This window comes from Leptinotarsa decemlineata, unplaced genomic scaffold, assembly GCF_025532065.1.
Source record: "Leptinotarsa decemlineata unplaced genomic scaffold, Ldec_3_MD MMD2_tig00001393_RagTag_RagTag, whole genome shotgun sequence".
NCBI classification, from domain to species: domain Eukaryota; kingdom Metazoa; phylum Arthropoda; class Insecta; order Coleoptera; family Chrysomelidae; genus Leptinotarsa; species Leptinotarsa decemlineata.
In genome coordinates, this window is record NW_027412562.1 from 2,201,190 (window position 1) to 2,217,475 (window position 16,286).

General features: G+C 33.5%; 1 protein-coding gene across 4 annotated transcripts in view; it reads left to right on the forward strand.

The window, feature by feature from the left end:
* Positions 1-16,286, forward strand: part of LOC111515167 (transcription factor hamlet) — a 300,593-nt gene that overhangs the window by 209,371 nt on the left and 74,936 nt on the right. For 3 of the 4 annotated variants that reach the window (XM_074176082.1, XM_074176084.1, XM_074176083.1), the window contains exon 2: positions 595-1,025. In XM_074176082.1, coding sequence (XP_074032183.1) covers positions 595-1,025 — 431 coding nt within the window. Of the gene's footprint in view, positions 1-594; positions 1,026-4,512; positions 4,662-16,286 lie in introns of those variants that run through there. The other variant, XM_074176085.1, reaches the window with a different exon arrangement.

Genomic DNA, 16,286 nt, shown 5'->3' on the forward strand with positions numbered 1-16,286 from the left:
CTATTCTATTCTATTCTATTCTATTCTATTCTATTCTGTTCTGTTCTGTTCTGTTCTGTTCTGTTCTGTTCTGTTCTGTTCTGTTCTGTTCTGTTCTGTTCTGTTCTGTTCTGTTCTATTCTATTCTATTCTATTCTATTCTATTCTATTCTATTCTATTCTATTCTATTCTATTCTATTCTATTCTATTCTATTCTATTCTATTCTATTCTATTCTATTCTATTCTATTCTATTCTATTCTATTCTATTCTATTCTATTCTATTCTATTCTATTCTATTCTATTCTATTCTATTCTATTCTATTCTATTCTATTCTATTCTATTCTATTCTATTCTATTCTATCCTATCCTATCCTATCCTATCCCATTCCATTCCATTCCATTCCATTCCATTCCATTCCATTCCATTCCAGTCCATTCCATTCCATTCTATTCTAATCTATTCCATTACATTATATTTCATTCTTGTTTATTCTGTTCTATTCATTCAAGAACATAGATATTCATTCAAAAAATAATGTTTCAGAAATTTGAATACCTCTCATCAATACATTTTTGCTAGGAGAATAATTCGGTTTTTTTTTGTATTTCAGAAGGTTCCGAAGATGAAATAGAAACCTCCACCAAACATTTAGAACTAGAAGACCACTCCATGGAAAGAGCAATGGTACCACCCCATACTGAATCTGACATCCACCAGTTTGCACTAGCACAAGAATACAAAAGGGGATTCTTCTCCCACACCGACAACATGTTACTTGAAGGCACTCCCAAGATCTCCATGAAGAATCCAGAAGTTCTTTACGATAAACCGAGCGTTGACTCAAATCAGCAGAACGCGAGAGTTGATATTTACTATCTTAGAGCTAGGGAAGTCATACTTGCCAGTGGGTCACTACCAAGTGAACTGGAACTGAGAGAAACTGGAGTTTTCGCCAAGGTGACCATTCCTAAGGGTACGAAATATGGACCGTTCCAAGGAAAGTGGGCTAGCGTTCCGCAAGATACAAGATTTGCTTGGGAGGTAAGTGATATGTACTAGTTAGCTTCAACATAGACTGATGAATAGGTACATACTGGATCAGCCTAATATTTCCCAAAAAATATCATTTCATTATTTCTTTATGTTAGCCGTAACTGTGGTTATATAATGTTGGTGCCCAATTCCTCAACCGTATCTGGCTTATCCCTCTAAACTTTGAACAATGCATAAGTAAAAAGATTTGTAGGTTTATTGCAACCTTCTAGGGTTTATTGCGGCCAACACAAACTCACTCATGTATTTTGCATGTAACAAACCAACAAGTGTCCAATTACATGTTCAAGTGGAAAAATCAGCTTCAATATCCAATTGTGAAAGCAATGTGTTGAACAATTCAATAATAATAACGATATCCCCTACGTTTCCACGCCAACAGATTGATCTGAACAAGACAAATTATAATGTTATAAATCATTAAGAGAAGCATGGCACTGAGATGTCAAAGTTATTGTGATGTCTTTTTAATCTTACATACATAATTTACATACAAAATTATCTGGAAATTTATCAGCGTAATTATTATACGTTGCACGAATTGTGTAAAACATATAAAGTAGTCCTGGAATATTGAATGTTGATGATTTGGGTCGATGTAGGTGATGTGTACATTAAATTTAATTTGGGCTAGCGAATAATCAGGCTGACTCCGGCCACTGAGTAACTTATGTAGAAAACAAACTGATTTTACTGACTCAAATTTTGAAGCGATTTGGTGAGTTTCATAATGAAATCATGGCAAATTTATTTTGTATTGTTTCTATAATTTTCAAGTTAGTTTTTCTGGTTGGCTTCCAATTCAATGCCACAAAAACCCAGGAATCGGTTTCCTCCAAAAACATATATGTCTTCGAACCGGATATAATAATGTCGGAAGAAACAATTCCGCTTTCTGCTTCGATAAGTTTGTTGGGGGTTTAAATGAACACCAACATGACTTGGCACAACCATGTCGCTGGAACTGCGAAGGCTGCTTCTTAACAGCTTGAAACACTGTTTCTAATCAGAAAATATTACATACCTCAGCAAGCTTTGATGCTTGATAAAACTAGGATCAGACCTTCTTTGGAGTATTGTTCTCATGTATGGAGCTCCGCCCCTAAGCATGCCCTGAAGCTGCTGACCTCCATCCAGAAAAGAGCCGTCCGCCTGATTGGAGACGCGAATATCAATTGCAACCTGATAGTGTGAAACATAGAAGAAAGGTTGGATATTTGTTTCTCTTCTATAGCGATAGAAAAGTGTTCAAGTGACTTGGCACCTTTTTTTCCACCAAGAGCGGTACATATCAGAAATACGCGACGGCTACTCACTCTTCCATTTGGAGAACTGCGTTTATGTGGAATAAACTTCCTGAGAACGTTTTTTCAAATGGGTTAAATCTCCAGAGATTCAAATCCAATGTGAGTCGCTACTTCCGCACAGGCACCGCTCTCAGAGCGCCTTAAGAATGTTCCTATAGTGCTTGTGTTTTGTACTTAAAAAAATATCATCCATATCAAGTTTGCTTGATGGAAGTTTTTCTGAATTCTTATGTTGATCTGTTTACGAAACTGCTTTCGCAACATCAAGTATATAGTTTTTGGATTTAAGATCCTTCTGGAAAGTAAAACCCAAGACATATTGATGCTTTTTCACGAAGAACTTTACTATTCACATTGTAATCGAATTCAATTGACTGTATTGTTAGGAATCACACGTTAAAAGGTGAGACCTCGTTAATCCTTAGCTCGCACAAGTTTTGACTTCTGAGAGTTGTTGTTCGTAGGGGTGCGACAGCTGGTTAACGGAAAAACAGATTTCAAACAGATTTTTAAACATATCTTGAGTATGATATTGTGAAGCACTTGTCGAAGTTATGGCAGGATTTATTTTTGATTGACCAATTGAAGATATGACAGATACCATTTTGGGGTAATATACAATCGTTTTGACCAGTACGTTTTCAAATCATCAGTGTTAATACGACAATCTGACACAACCACCTGAACAAAGTTATTTAGGAACAAGAAATGGAGTAGGGGTCCCATATATGACCCCTGAGGTACACCGGATCTTTCCAAGAACGTAACTGACTCAATATTCAATATATTAGAAACGACTCCTGAGATAACTCATCATAAGGTGAATTGGGCTCAATTGAACAGGAAATTTTGAACTATATCGAAAAACCATTGTTCGTCTTATACAGAATACATCAAAAGTTTCTGACCCATGGCGAGCTGAAGTTTTTTAAATATTTTATGATATGGAATACAGGTATCTTGATTTACCCCATTTATATTATGTTCAAAGGTTTTGATTGTCTTGATTGGTAATGTCGAACAAAACATATTTTTTTTCAGGTAAAACTCCACAAAACTTTGTTTTTTCTCAACAAATGTAAGGTTCAAGTATACAATCAATTATAAAAATATTGTAATAGATATTTCATTGTGTAATGACTAGATAGGTGCAATCTTTGGCGTTAAATAACTCTAAAATTCAGTTTGCGTTGAAATTCAGTTTGTCTGCCATCACAATATTTACTTTTTAGATTATGGAAGAACCCAGAAAACATTAAAGTCCATCTATTTCTTCACAAAAAACAATGTCTATCAGAAAATACGTCACAGGCAATATTGTGTTCCACAAAAATAAATGAAAATTTTAAAATTGATTTTGTTCTTTCTTTAATTTTTGACTTTTATTTTTCAAAAATCGTGCCAAGTATGTTCAAATCACATTTAGGTAAAATTACCTATTAACTTTAATTTTCATGAAATAGATAAGCAATTTCTGAATAATCACAAACGATGCCAGAACCACCAAACCGAATATTTTCAATGCATTTCATCGAAACCGTTAAAAATGTTTGATTGACAATATCATTTCATCGCATTGTAACTGAGAACCTCATTTTGGTGACAGAAGCATTCGAATTGTCGGAAATAGTACAACTGAAGATGGGCTTATTTCGTGAGAATGGGGTAGCTATTCAATTTTAGGGTGGGAATTGGCAAAATATATACATTATTTCCTGAAATAAGGGAGAAATAATCCCTGCTTATCGGGGTGTGAAATTGACACATATTCGAGGAAATTTGAAATTGGATCTTCAGTAATAGAATATACGGGATATTTATGATCAAGAATAACAAAGAGAGACGATTCAAACATTTGAGAGAAAAAATGAAACTTTAAATCGAGAATGAAATTGCATACTATATGAGGAAAAGTTCTTAATATATCCAGTCAGTATTATACAATAGAATATTATCATAGAAAAATATATGTTTATTTAAATGAAAGTGATTCCAGATAGAAGTCAATAAAACTGATAGAATATACTCATAAAAGAAGAGGAATTACATCATACATTGAATTAATCTTTTTTAATACTATAATCAGTTTTGAGTGGCTCTTCTGGGAATCACAAGAAATCTTATTTCACGCATAAACGTATTTTTTCATATAAATCGGTGGCCATTTCACAAACGTTTGTGATAGACTGAATGATAAGATAAGGGAATCCAATAAGTATCCGGCACATTCGATACATTAGTTCCCCGAATTTAATTTAGTGTGTTCAGGTTTGTCTAGGATATCATCCTTAGTTGGAATATCGTTAGTGATATCATGGTGAGTTTTTTCAATGAAGTTTTTTTAATTTCTATGTATTTATTGTTGGGAGTAGATCATTACTACTGGGTTGTTTCAAAAGTTTTCTCGGCTATTTTTTTGAGTATACTTTAAACGGAAATGTCTCAGTGAATATTATATATAATAATAATAACTTTATTCATTCATTTGAAAGGTTTCGTACATCATAATAAAAATAATAGTTGAATAAAGAAAAATGGCGATAAGTGCAAAAGCACTTGCTTCGCATAACAGGAACAATACAATTTCAAGAATTTAGTAAAACACAGATATACTATACATATATAAAGTTAAATCTATAAAATTAACGATAGTCAAAAGGTAATGCTTAAGAAATAACTATTGTTAGTGACAATTTCAGTAACACAACGTAAAATACAATGTAAATAAAACCAAAACTTTTGAATAAATGGAAAAATTATTACATACCTATATACTAGTGAAAGAAAATGGCACAATAATTAAAACACAATAAAATAAAAATTAATATAACGATGTAGTGTGTGATTTCCTAATTGGAATGATAGTAATCATGTACATTGAATTCAAGTATTTTTTCTCGCTACAAGTGCATGGTACAAAATTTTGAGGTTAGAGTTTGTTAATATTTTCATCAAAATGTTGAGTTTAAAAAGTATGCAACGCAACTTATTACAAATATACTGAATACTAGCTTCTACCCGCCGCTTCGCTCGCATTTATGCCATTAAATAAGTGTCAGTAAAATAGAAATTAATCAATATGAGAACTATATTTCAATGCTTTCATCTAACGACAAAAATGACACCTAACCTGTTCACGAATTTCTTTCTTTTTGTTAAATTTTGTAAATCCGGCTCGAAGGACCATGAAAATTTCTGTACTTGTGTTGTACTCTTCAATAGAGTGGACTGTATAATCTGAGATGAATTAATTGAGAATTTTGATTGAATAAAACGAATGCATAACTAAACTACATTGTATTACATTCGACATTCGAATTAATTCTGTCACGTAGCCCTATCATCATTTCGTACCAAAACACTGTCGTTGGTGTTGTTGCCGGGCTTTAATAAAAAGAAAGAAACTCGTAAAAATAAAAATGACAGAAGAAAATAACAATAAATATAGAAACATTACAAACAGCTGAAACTACAGTCAGTTGGATTGAAGTGGATTGGATTCGATATTGTCATGACTGTAAATAATACAGTGCGACGGTATTACGGTACTAAGGGTTGGAACTTCATTACTGGAATGCTAGATGACGTTGAAGAAGCTAGATTTTGAGATTTATTTTACATAAAAAATATTTTTTTTACTGTTACTTCTAATACTTCCAAGAACATGTGTACAAAATTTCATCACGATCGGTTGGGTAGTTTTCCTCTGAAATCGTAACAAACAAACTTACATTCGCATTTATAATATTATTAGGAAAGTAGGGACTTGTAGGGATGAGCATCCCATTTGAAATGTGAATCTAGTATTACTCCTAAGTATTTTACTTTAGATTCTGTATTTATTATAAGGTTTGCTGGAATTATTGCAATTGAAAGGTATATAGACAGACAAATTCACTGTCATTAATCGATGTTCGAGTCAATTTTTAACCAACATCAGATCCAATATAAAAACATGTTCTAGTTACTATTTGCCTTGTAAAAAATTGCTGTATCATCTGTGAAGCCCAATATTCTACCTCTGCTTATTCAATTTATTCGAGATAAGCGCCATTTGAATCATTGCACTTTTGCCAACCTAACACAAGTCGATTAATTCCGTCAGCATAAAGATTGGGTGCTCGGAATTCGATGAGGTCGACGAAGGCCGTTTTTGCCTGATCCTGACTGGCGAAAATTCTACCGGTGAGAAAATCATCGAAGTGATTGAAAAGATGGTAGACGGTTGGTGAGAGGTATGGGAAATATGGTGGGTGAAGTAGAACTTTGACGCTCAATTCGTTTCGAACGGTGATTTGTGAAGCATGCAGACGGGCGTTGTCGTGGAGCAGGATCGGACCTCTTCTGTTGACCAGTATCGCCCTCTGCGTACGCAATAGAACTCTGCTGTGATCGTTTACAGTGAATCACACCAGCCGATGACCACCATTCAGTAACCATGGTCTTTTTTGGTGGGTTTTCGCCTTCAGAAGGTGCCTAGGTGGTTTGTCGGTGTTCAATCACTGTCCTGAACGTCTCCTTTTGTCGTAGAGGTCCCACTTTTCAACACACGTGACGATCGGATTTAGAAAACGATCGTTATGATTGCACAAAAGTTAAGAAATACAGAGTTTGAAACGTAACAATTCCTGTCGATCATTCAAATCTTGGGGCACTCACATTTTGAGCTCATTGATTTTTTCAATATGTTTAAAACCATCAAAAACCGCATGGTTGTTGACGCCCAGCTCTTCCGCGACCCCAAACACCGTTTTTGATGGGTTAGTCTCCACCAGGGTCCTCAAATCCTCGTCCTGAATTACTGTATGCCGAAAACTTCGGGGCCTATCTCGGAGGAAGAAATCTCAAGAAAGAAATTTCGCAAACTTACACTATCATTGCCAAATGCCTGCTTGATTTTTCTGGCTGTTTCGGCAGCGCTTTGGGTCAATTTGAATTCGTAGTTTTAAATTGGCCCAATAGTTTATTATTCATTCAAGAGTCATAGAATGCCTATATATTTCATCCAAACGGAAAGAATATTTCTAATGAATGAAATGAAGTTATAGTTTGATGACAGAATGACGAATTCAACCGTAGTATTTAATTAATGGAAATTAATGAGTCAATAATTCAGGAAAACTTCTATCTCTCATTGAAATTATTCTGGAATAGTAATTATGACTGCATAACATTTCTCCACATATCCATATATAAAGAATATTAAGTATTAGCTACTAGTGCTATTCTTACAGAAGACTTAACTTCCCAAGTCTTCAATGAAATTTTCAAAAGTGTAGCCGAAAACTTTATTGAAACTTTACCTTCAGTACCTGACCTGCAACTATTGCATTTCAAAAATTTTCCTAATCCATCCTCCTCTTTCTTCATCCAACCAGTGAACACAAACAAGGTCGCAGATGCCATCTCATCCCTGAAAAACTCCTCCTGTCCAGATATTCATGATCTAAACAGTAAAATACTGAAAGCAGCTGGTGATATATTTGTGGAACCCCTAACAGAACTAATTAATTCAATCTTCCAAGCAGGAAAATTTTCTGACGTTTTTAAATATTCAAAAATAATCCCTATCTATAAAAAGGGTGACCGTTCGGATACTGGAAACTATCGACCAATAGCTATCATTTGTATATTTTGGAAACTTATTGAAACCTTACTGAAGCAAAGACTGACCAAGTATTTCGAAGATAATAATTACTTCAGCAACTCTCAATTTGGCTTTCGATCCAATCGTTCAACCATAGGTGCAGCATCAAGGATCCTGGAGAGCCTGGTCCAAAGTCTTGAACAGGGGCGCCATATGGGTATCACCCTGTGCGACCTATCCAAGGCTTTTGATTGCGTCTCCCACGATATTCTACTACAAAAACTCAATTATTACGGCATAAGAGGGGTAGCCTTGGACTTAATTGAGTCCTACTAGATTTCAGGCGGTGCTATACAATAACTGTGTATCCGGTTTCAGAGATGTCAAACTGGGCGTTCCTCAGGGCTCTGTATTGGGTCCGCTGTTGTTCATTATCTATATAAACGATCTGACACCTTTCCTATATCCACTCGAAAGTATTCTTTTCGCAGACGATACCACATTAATTTATCCACACAAAAATCACAACTCACTGGTCAGATTGGCTAAGGAAGCGGAAGAGAAAGCCGAGTCTTGGTTTCTCGCGAATAGACTCAAACTAAACAACGACAAATTTCCAGTAATTAATAGTAACCACAAATACATCTCTGCAGGAAGACAGAAATGTCAGACTGCTTGGCCTTGTCCTGGATGACAAACTCACCTGGTCAAACCATGTCAGTCAACTATGCCTAAAATTGTCCAGCTCACTCTTTATAATCCGCCAACTGAGGCCCGTAACAAACTCGTACACCCTACGAACCGTCTATTTTTCCCTGTTTCAAACCCATCTTAATTACGGTTTACTACTTTGGGGAAACTCAACAGCGGCACCAAAAATATTCATACTACAAAAAAAGGCTTTAAGAATTCTCTCCAACGCTAATTATCGTGATACATGCAGACCACTTTATGAAGCACTGAAAATTATGACCCTTCCATCTCTCTTTATTTTGAGAACACCACTGGTAATACATAAGAACCTGCCGAATTTAACTTTGCAATCCGCTGTCCACGAACACAATACCCGCGGGACCAATAACATCAGAGTACCCAGATGACTTGCAAAATCTTCCATAAACTCACTCAACTACAAACTATATGATGTGCTACCAGATAAGTTAAAGAATGCAACCATGTATACGTTTAAATTCACTATTGAACTTTTCTTGATGGACAACGCTTTCTACTCACTATAGGAATATGAAACTTGTGTGATAAACGGGGGCTTGATGACGTATACTCGCTGAGCAGTCATAAACCAAACCTAAACTAATAGTCTCACATGTATGTATCTATGTTTAATCTTAATATTAACACTTAATTTTAACTAGTTTCTTTTTTTTGTAACATCTGCACTTTATATTTTATATTTTACATGTTTTTTATGACTTTATGTATTTATCATAGTCAAGTGACTTACTATTATTATTATTGTTTTAACTTAGTTATAGTAATGTATCTCGAACTGCTTCAAGCATATGTATTGACGTGTCTATAAACTGTATGTTTCCGAAGATTAAATTTATTATTATTATTATTATTACTGTTTTTCACTTCACGTAAATCATTGAGAGGAATTTTTCCGTACAGGTATTGTTTAATAATACTTTAGAAAAAGATCCCCACTAACTTTTCATCGGCTCCGCTGGGCATTTTACTCTTTTCCAAACAGTACGTCATACAGTACTTTTCAGTTGATCCCGATCAGATTTTAGAGGTTGAAAATCCCTAACAAAGTCGATAAAAAATTCTGATTTTCACCGCAAAAACTGACTTTTGTTCAATTACACCAAAAACTGTTTCACAATAATTTTGAAGAGATTCTCTAACGTCGTTTGTTTCACATGTAAAAATTCCCACAAAACTGGACTTTCTTCCACTCTCTCTCAAAAATCAGCATATAGAAATCAAAGATTGTCATATTTCTGACCTATTGTGCGAATACAATATCCATTTGAATAACAAGATATCCTTCTCACTTACATTATTTTTTATGTCAGGACGAGTAAGAATAACATGTTTGTCCACGTCCGATTTGACAGGGTCAATAAATGGGCTGGTAGGTTCGTGACATACGTTTGACGGGTTTTGTGCTTCCAATTATAATAAAATTACGAGTATATTCTCTCCCTTGTACAACTTGACCTCCGCATTATCACTGTCTTTGTGTTGTTGAAAACACAACGTTAGAAAAGAAATCCTTCTAAAGAAATGCATTCAATTCAATTTCATTCGTAGAATTTCTGCAAACTATAGGAATGTTTGTTTTCGAAAGATTGAAAAAAATCACTCATGAAAAGTTTTGAGTATGGGTTCTACAAGGATCAGTATTGTGTCACTTTGTTCTTATTATTTAGTAGGTCCATCTTAGTAATCTACAATGATTCAACTGTTTCAGCTTTCATTGAAAACGCTCACTAATCCCTTTGAAATATTATTTTGAGTCCATTGAAATTTTGAGTGTAAAACAAAGAATATATCTAAATACATTCATAATTTCACATAAATTCATAAATGATATGCTTCCTGAATATCTCAAAGATAAAATACAGTTCTCAAGTAACAGCCAATATAAGAAATTGAACTGATATCCAATTGAAGAGATATAACACTAGTTTCGGACAAAATCAATTATTCTATAACGGATTGCAAAATTATAAGTTGCCATTAGAGATGAAAATGGTGTGAATTTTGTGTACAATTTTTGTACAGAAGAACATTGATGTCTAAGTAATGATTTGATAACTCAATTAAAATATTTATTCTAGTTATTTCTCTTTTATCAAATCGACTTACTTGAAAATGATATAATTTTATGATCTGTTTCTATTCTGTTAGGCAATATTTGTATTCAGTAGATTTATTATTGAAGTCACTTTTATTTATTTGTTTCAAAATAAATCTTTACATAATATTCTTAGAAAAGAAATGTTTTGGCCTCATACAGAATTTACTTAAAAACAATGTAATTTTATAATCCATGTTATCAATCATTTATAATGATCTGTTTGTATTGCGTTATTGGATATTTTTATTCAGTATTATTTATTTATTTAAAACAATTCCTTCCATGGTATTCTTGGGAAAAAAGGTTTTGGCTCCATACAGAGTTTACTTGAAAACAATGTAATTTTATAATTCATGTTGTTAACCTTTTATAATGAGCTTTTTGAATTTTTTAGCTTTATATTCAAACTCATTATTATTTATTCTTTATTGGGAAAGAAAGGTTTTGGCTTTCTACTTCTCCATATTTATTAAAAAAATGTGGGAATCTTCCAGAGAAAGACAGAAAGTAATCAATTTCAAAACTTATGCATTTTTTCTATGAAGATGAAGAATTGGAAAGCCAAAACCTTTTTTTCCAAAAATTGATTCCTGCTAAACATATAGGCCTTTCAATTATAGATTCATAAAAAGTACGCGACTGCATATGTCTATCTTTCAATGATAGTCAGAAATAATGTACAGTATGATAGAATATTAATTAAATGAAATACATAGTTACCTCATTTCATGTACATTATAATTGTCAGTTATACCATACAATCTATATCAAGAACTTAGTTGTCATAAAATCATAACTATAAGGTAATGAATTCAAGCAGACTTACATATCGATGCAATATACGCATCATGAAGAAAGTTTGCAATTGCGTTGGTTTTGTTTAAAAGACAGAATCACTTCAGAGGTGGAGTACGCATTTTCTTATGTTGATTTTAGCTAGATGGATACTCACCTACTATAAAATTGAAATAAGTAGTAGACCATTCTTTGGTTTGAGTGAATTTCATCAAAGATCATGATAATCAGTTACAATTTGATGCGATACAAAAAGGTAAGCATGCTCTGCGAAGCAGGGTCACTAGTTCACCAATAATTTCGGTTCAAAGAGGCATGTTACACTCATCCGGGCTGTCGATATATGCAAATATTCATTTGATATGTCAATCATGAATCCTGGGGTAAATAATATTGGTTCGTCCCACAAATTGACATTTGCATGAAGAACAATGTGGTTATAATTGTGAATATATCATGTATCCTAGAAGGAATTGTGACTGTGGGAAATTATAAAGTTTACATTATTGTGTGGTAGGTTCACAATGTCAATAATTATCAACTCCTGTTAACTCTACGTTTCAAGGTTATCTATGTCGCTTGATGTATCTGTATAACATATGACGCACAAGATACCTATTTAAAATCTGTGATTATCATAAAAACAGACTTTAAACAGATATCTTGTGTGTGTCACATGTTATACAGATACATCAAGCGACATAAATAACCTTGAAACGTAGAGTTAACAAGAGTTGACAATTAGTGACATTGTGAACCTACCACATAAAAATATCGTCGAAAAATTCACAAAATTGCATCTTGATCCAACAATAATTAGGTCGATCTTCAGTTTTTAAAATTCACAAGTTATTTTTTTTTAGCTATCTCGGAAATGGTAATACCTACAAGGCCGGTTAAATTGGACAAAAGTTTTTTTTTTTGGGAAACTAGAATAATCTCTTTTTTCGATATGATTCTATTTGCAATACAACATTTCGTTCATAAGATTTCGTCATCAACTTTATTTTATAAATACGGATCTGTATTGTTATAGTTTTTGGCGAATATTTCAAAAACATCGACTGGTAATCTGGATCTGGAAAGAGATTATTATAGTTTCCCAAAATAGGAAACATTTGTTCGATCCAAGCGACCTTGGAGGTCATAAGGTTTCCAAAATAGCAATAGTGAGATAAGCTAAACAAACGGCCTGTATATTTTTGTAGCCCTTTCAGTCCTACAGATCAACCTCTTCAAACTTTGTAGTGAAAGTCGGTTAAACTATACCTTGTATTAAAGGTTTTCAAACTGTTAATACAACAGTCAGTTTTTTTTTCCAAAAATCTATTATTTTCAAAAAAATATCATATCGCTCCATACTGTAAATACCCCACACTTAGGCTTTAAAATGCTAATTCGAAAATAAGACTGACGTTTTGCAGCGCATGGTAAAATATAAGTGTTCATGCTTCAGTTGAAAATTCTCAAAAAATAACGTAATTTCCAGACACTAATCAGTAATAAATTAAAAATGTGTCCCTTCCACTTACTGACAACAACACAGTCTAATACAAATTCTTTTTTTTGTGTTTACAGATTGTGTTGAATATATTTTGTTATTGAGATGACCTCATAAGGTCTGATGAGGGTAAGGTCAGGTGATATTGCTGGCTACCTCTCTGATCTATCAAAAATTTTCAAATTTTGAAGCACAATTTGGTTGAAGCCCTGAAGGAGAATATCTGATATGTTCACTCCATACAGTTTTGTCTTCATTGGATGTTTATTCGTCAGATTTTCTTCAAGAATCGACAATGCAGTTTCAAAATATGTCCCTTCCACTTATTGACAACAACAGAGTTTATAACAAATTCATTTTTTGTGGTATACAGATTCTGTTAGATGAATTTTGTTGTTGAGATAACCTCGTAAGGTCTGATGACAGTGAGGTCAGGTGATCTTGCCGGCTACCCCTTTGATCTATCTCTCTATTCGGTAAAATTTTCAAATTTGAAGCCCAAATGTGTTTTGAAGCTCTGAAGAAGAATATTTGATATGTTTACTTCAAACAGTTTTGTATTATTTATATAGTAACTCAACAAATCTCTTCTAGCTTCAGCAATGCACATATTTTAATATCGATCAATGAAATGAAGCCATATGTGGAAATACTTGACATGAATTTAATTTTCATTCCTGTTAACTGTTTTTGGTGAAAGAGGTGACAATTGAGGCACTTATTTCTGGACAAATGAACAACAGAAGCCTGTACTCAAATCGAATTTCAATTCTAAAATTTCAAAATATCACTATTAGCAACTCACAATTAATGTTATATACATCGTTGAGAGTTTTTGCCAAACAACAAAAAAATTAAATTCAACAAATAAGTTATTTATTTCAATATTCAAAAGTAGTGATTCAATTCTGTCAAAATAAAAAAAAAACTTTGATTTCAGTTGACTAATTCGATACTTTATACATTAGTCTTTTGTTTTGAAACCTGAAAACGAATGAGAAGTAGATAGCAAACTAGATACCAACTATAGGTTCAGGAAATTACCATTTTCCAACACTGGTGCTTTATGATATGGGTAATTTTTCCATCTGGTATCTATTCAATTTCCACGTTCCAATTTATTCAGATCTGTTACGATTCAAAATCTATCACAACAAGTTTATTCAAGAAATACTTCATTGAGAGATTTACACTATACAATTTCACAAAAACACAACAGGTGTTTCGCTATACAATAGCTTCTTCAGGCGTGTCTATACTAAGAGTTAATTAATATAGACTGTCTATTTAACGGTCTATATAGTATAGACACGCCTGAAGAAACTTTGGTCAGCGAAACTCATGTTGCTTCTTTATAAAACTGTATAGTGAAAATCTCCCAATAAAGTGTTCCTTGGATACGTTATGGATTTTCAACAAGTGTCGGCTTATTCCATCATGATAATTGATATCATAAGGCTTGGCTGTTTTTATTAAAATTCATCTCGAATGATTATACTTACATGATAAGGAGTGAATTAATATCTTATACAATCACTGTGGAAGAATCTCCTACGAAACTCTCAATGAATGCATGATATAAACGATTCAATTCTGAGAAATCTAACTTTCAATCAGCAAACTTTGAACTGTGATTGATAATGGATTCCTTTTTGTTTCTGAACAAATTTTTTGAGTACCTGAATAATCAATTCACTTCTTTATCGGTATCATAAAAAGGATGCGATACAGAAAAATTCTCAGGAAAGAATCAAGGAATCGTCAACCCATTTTTGATGGTTTCTTTGAAACAATTCTATTGTGAAATTATAAAAGCAATAACAGTTGAAAAACTATCTAACATTTCCGTTGAGGAAATCATTGATAGAAATTCAAAATGGTATCGCTTTACTTTGACTCTGGCAATAACAAATACATTCATTTATCTATCTGATTATTTCTTTTCGAGAAACATATCGGAGTTTTCTCGCATTTCGTTTTTAGTAATAGAAGTCATAGTTGATTCAAAAACAATTTCGTTCCAGAAATTTTATTAATCCTTATCTTATATCTAGGTAAATAACTTTTTGAAAAAACTTAAGTGTATATGTGTGACTTGAAAACATATCTTTTTAGCCGAATCAAGTTATACGTATAGCATATATCTCTTTCTAATGCTATGTTGGTTGGATTTTTTCGATAATAGTCAGTCATACATATCTTCGTATTGATTTAGGTATTTCACGGGGTTCTTACTTCGGCTTTAGAAATTTCTTTGAATGATGTATGTGATGTCATACATCACATACATCAATGTAGCTTCTTTGCCATGATTTACAAAATACATCGAGTTGGTACATAGTTGGTCATTAAATCTGTCATGTTTGGGTTTAATGAGCATTTAGTCTGTTTTCAACTCCTATGATGTGTGTGATCGGCTTTCAGTTTTTACATCTTCTTATTATTTCTAGTTGCTGATTCCAGGTGAGTCTAAAATCTAGTCCAACTAGTTTCTCTCCAAGTTTCCTTTCAAAATTTTATTTCCGTCTTCTTGGTAGTTGATTTGAATCGACCTATGTTTAGCCCCTAATCTCAGAGAACATAATAACAGAAACACCTTGGAATTACATTTCAATACATTGCATGAACGATTAGTAGATAGTCGGCCGTGAGTAACCTGAAAAGGACTCGAATTAATTATGTGCGGTAGTTTAATTTGACATAATATGTGATAATTTTTTACATATTATTCGACTTGAAATTTGTATGTACCAGATAAAGAGACTTTTATGATAAAATCATTCAAAGCACAAATTAATTCAGGCCAGTGTCAACTCCCTAAACTGTAGGTTAATGGACTGACAGACAGACAGACAGCAAACAACGACTCCCCTGACTAATACCACGAAGGACATTGGATAATATCCGACAGGTGTTAGTGTAGGATTCTTTACTGTTCTTATTCCTGCATATTCTGTTGGCAATACAACTGCGGCAATCGATTTTCAATAATTGGAACACACTTGCAGGCCGGTTTCGGTCAGTTTGGCCACTCTTCAGTGCAAGGTAGTGTCTATCATCAACATTTCGATGATTTCCGATATTCCTTCACAGTATCATTCCTGGAACTAGGCTGAAGCGGACAACAAACACCAGGATTGTAATCGCCCCATCTGCCTGTGAACGAGGTAACCAATCGCATATCCGAAATTTGCTCAGTCGGATATGATCTAACGCCCTTCGTGGTATT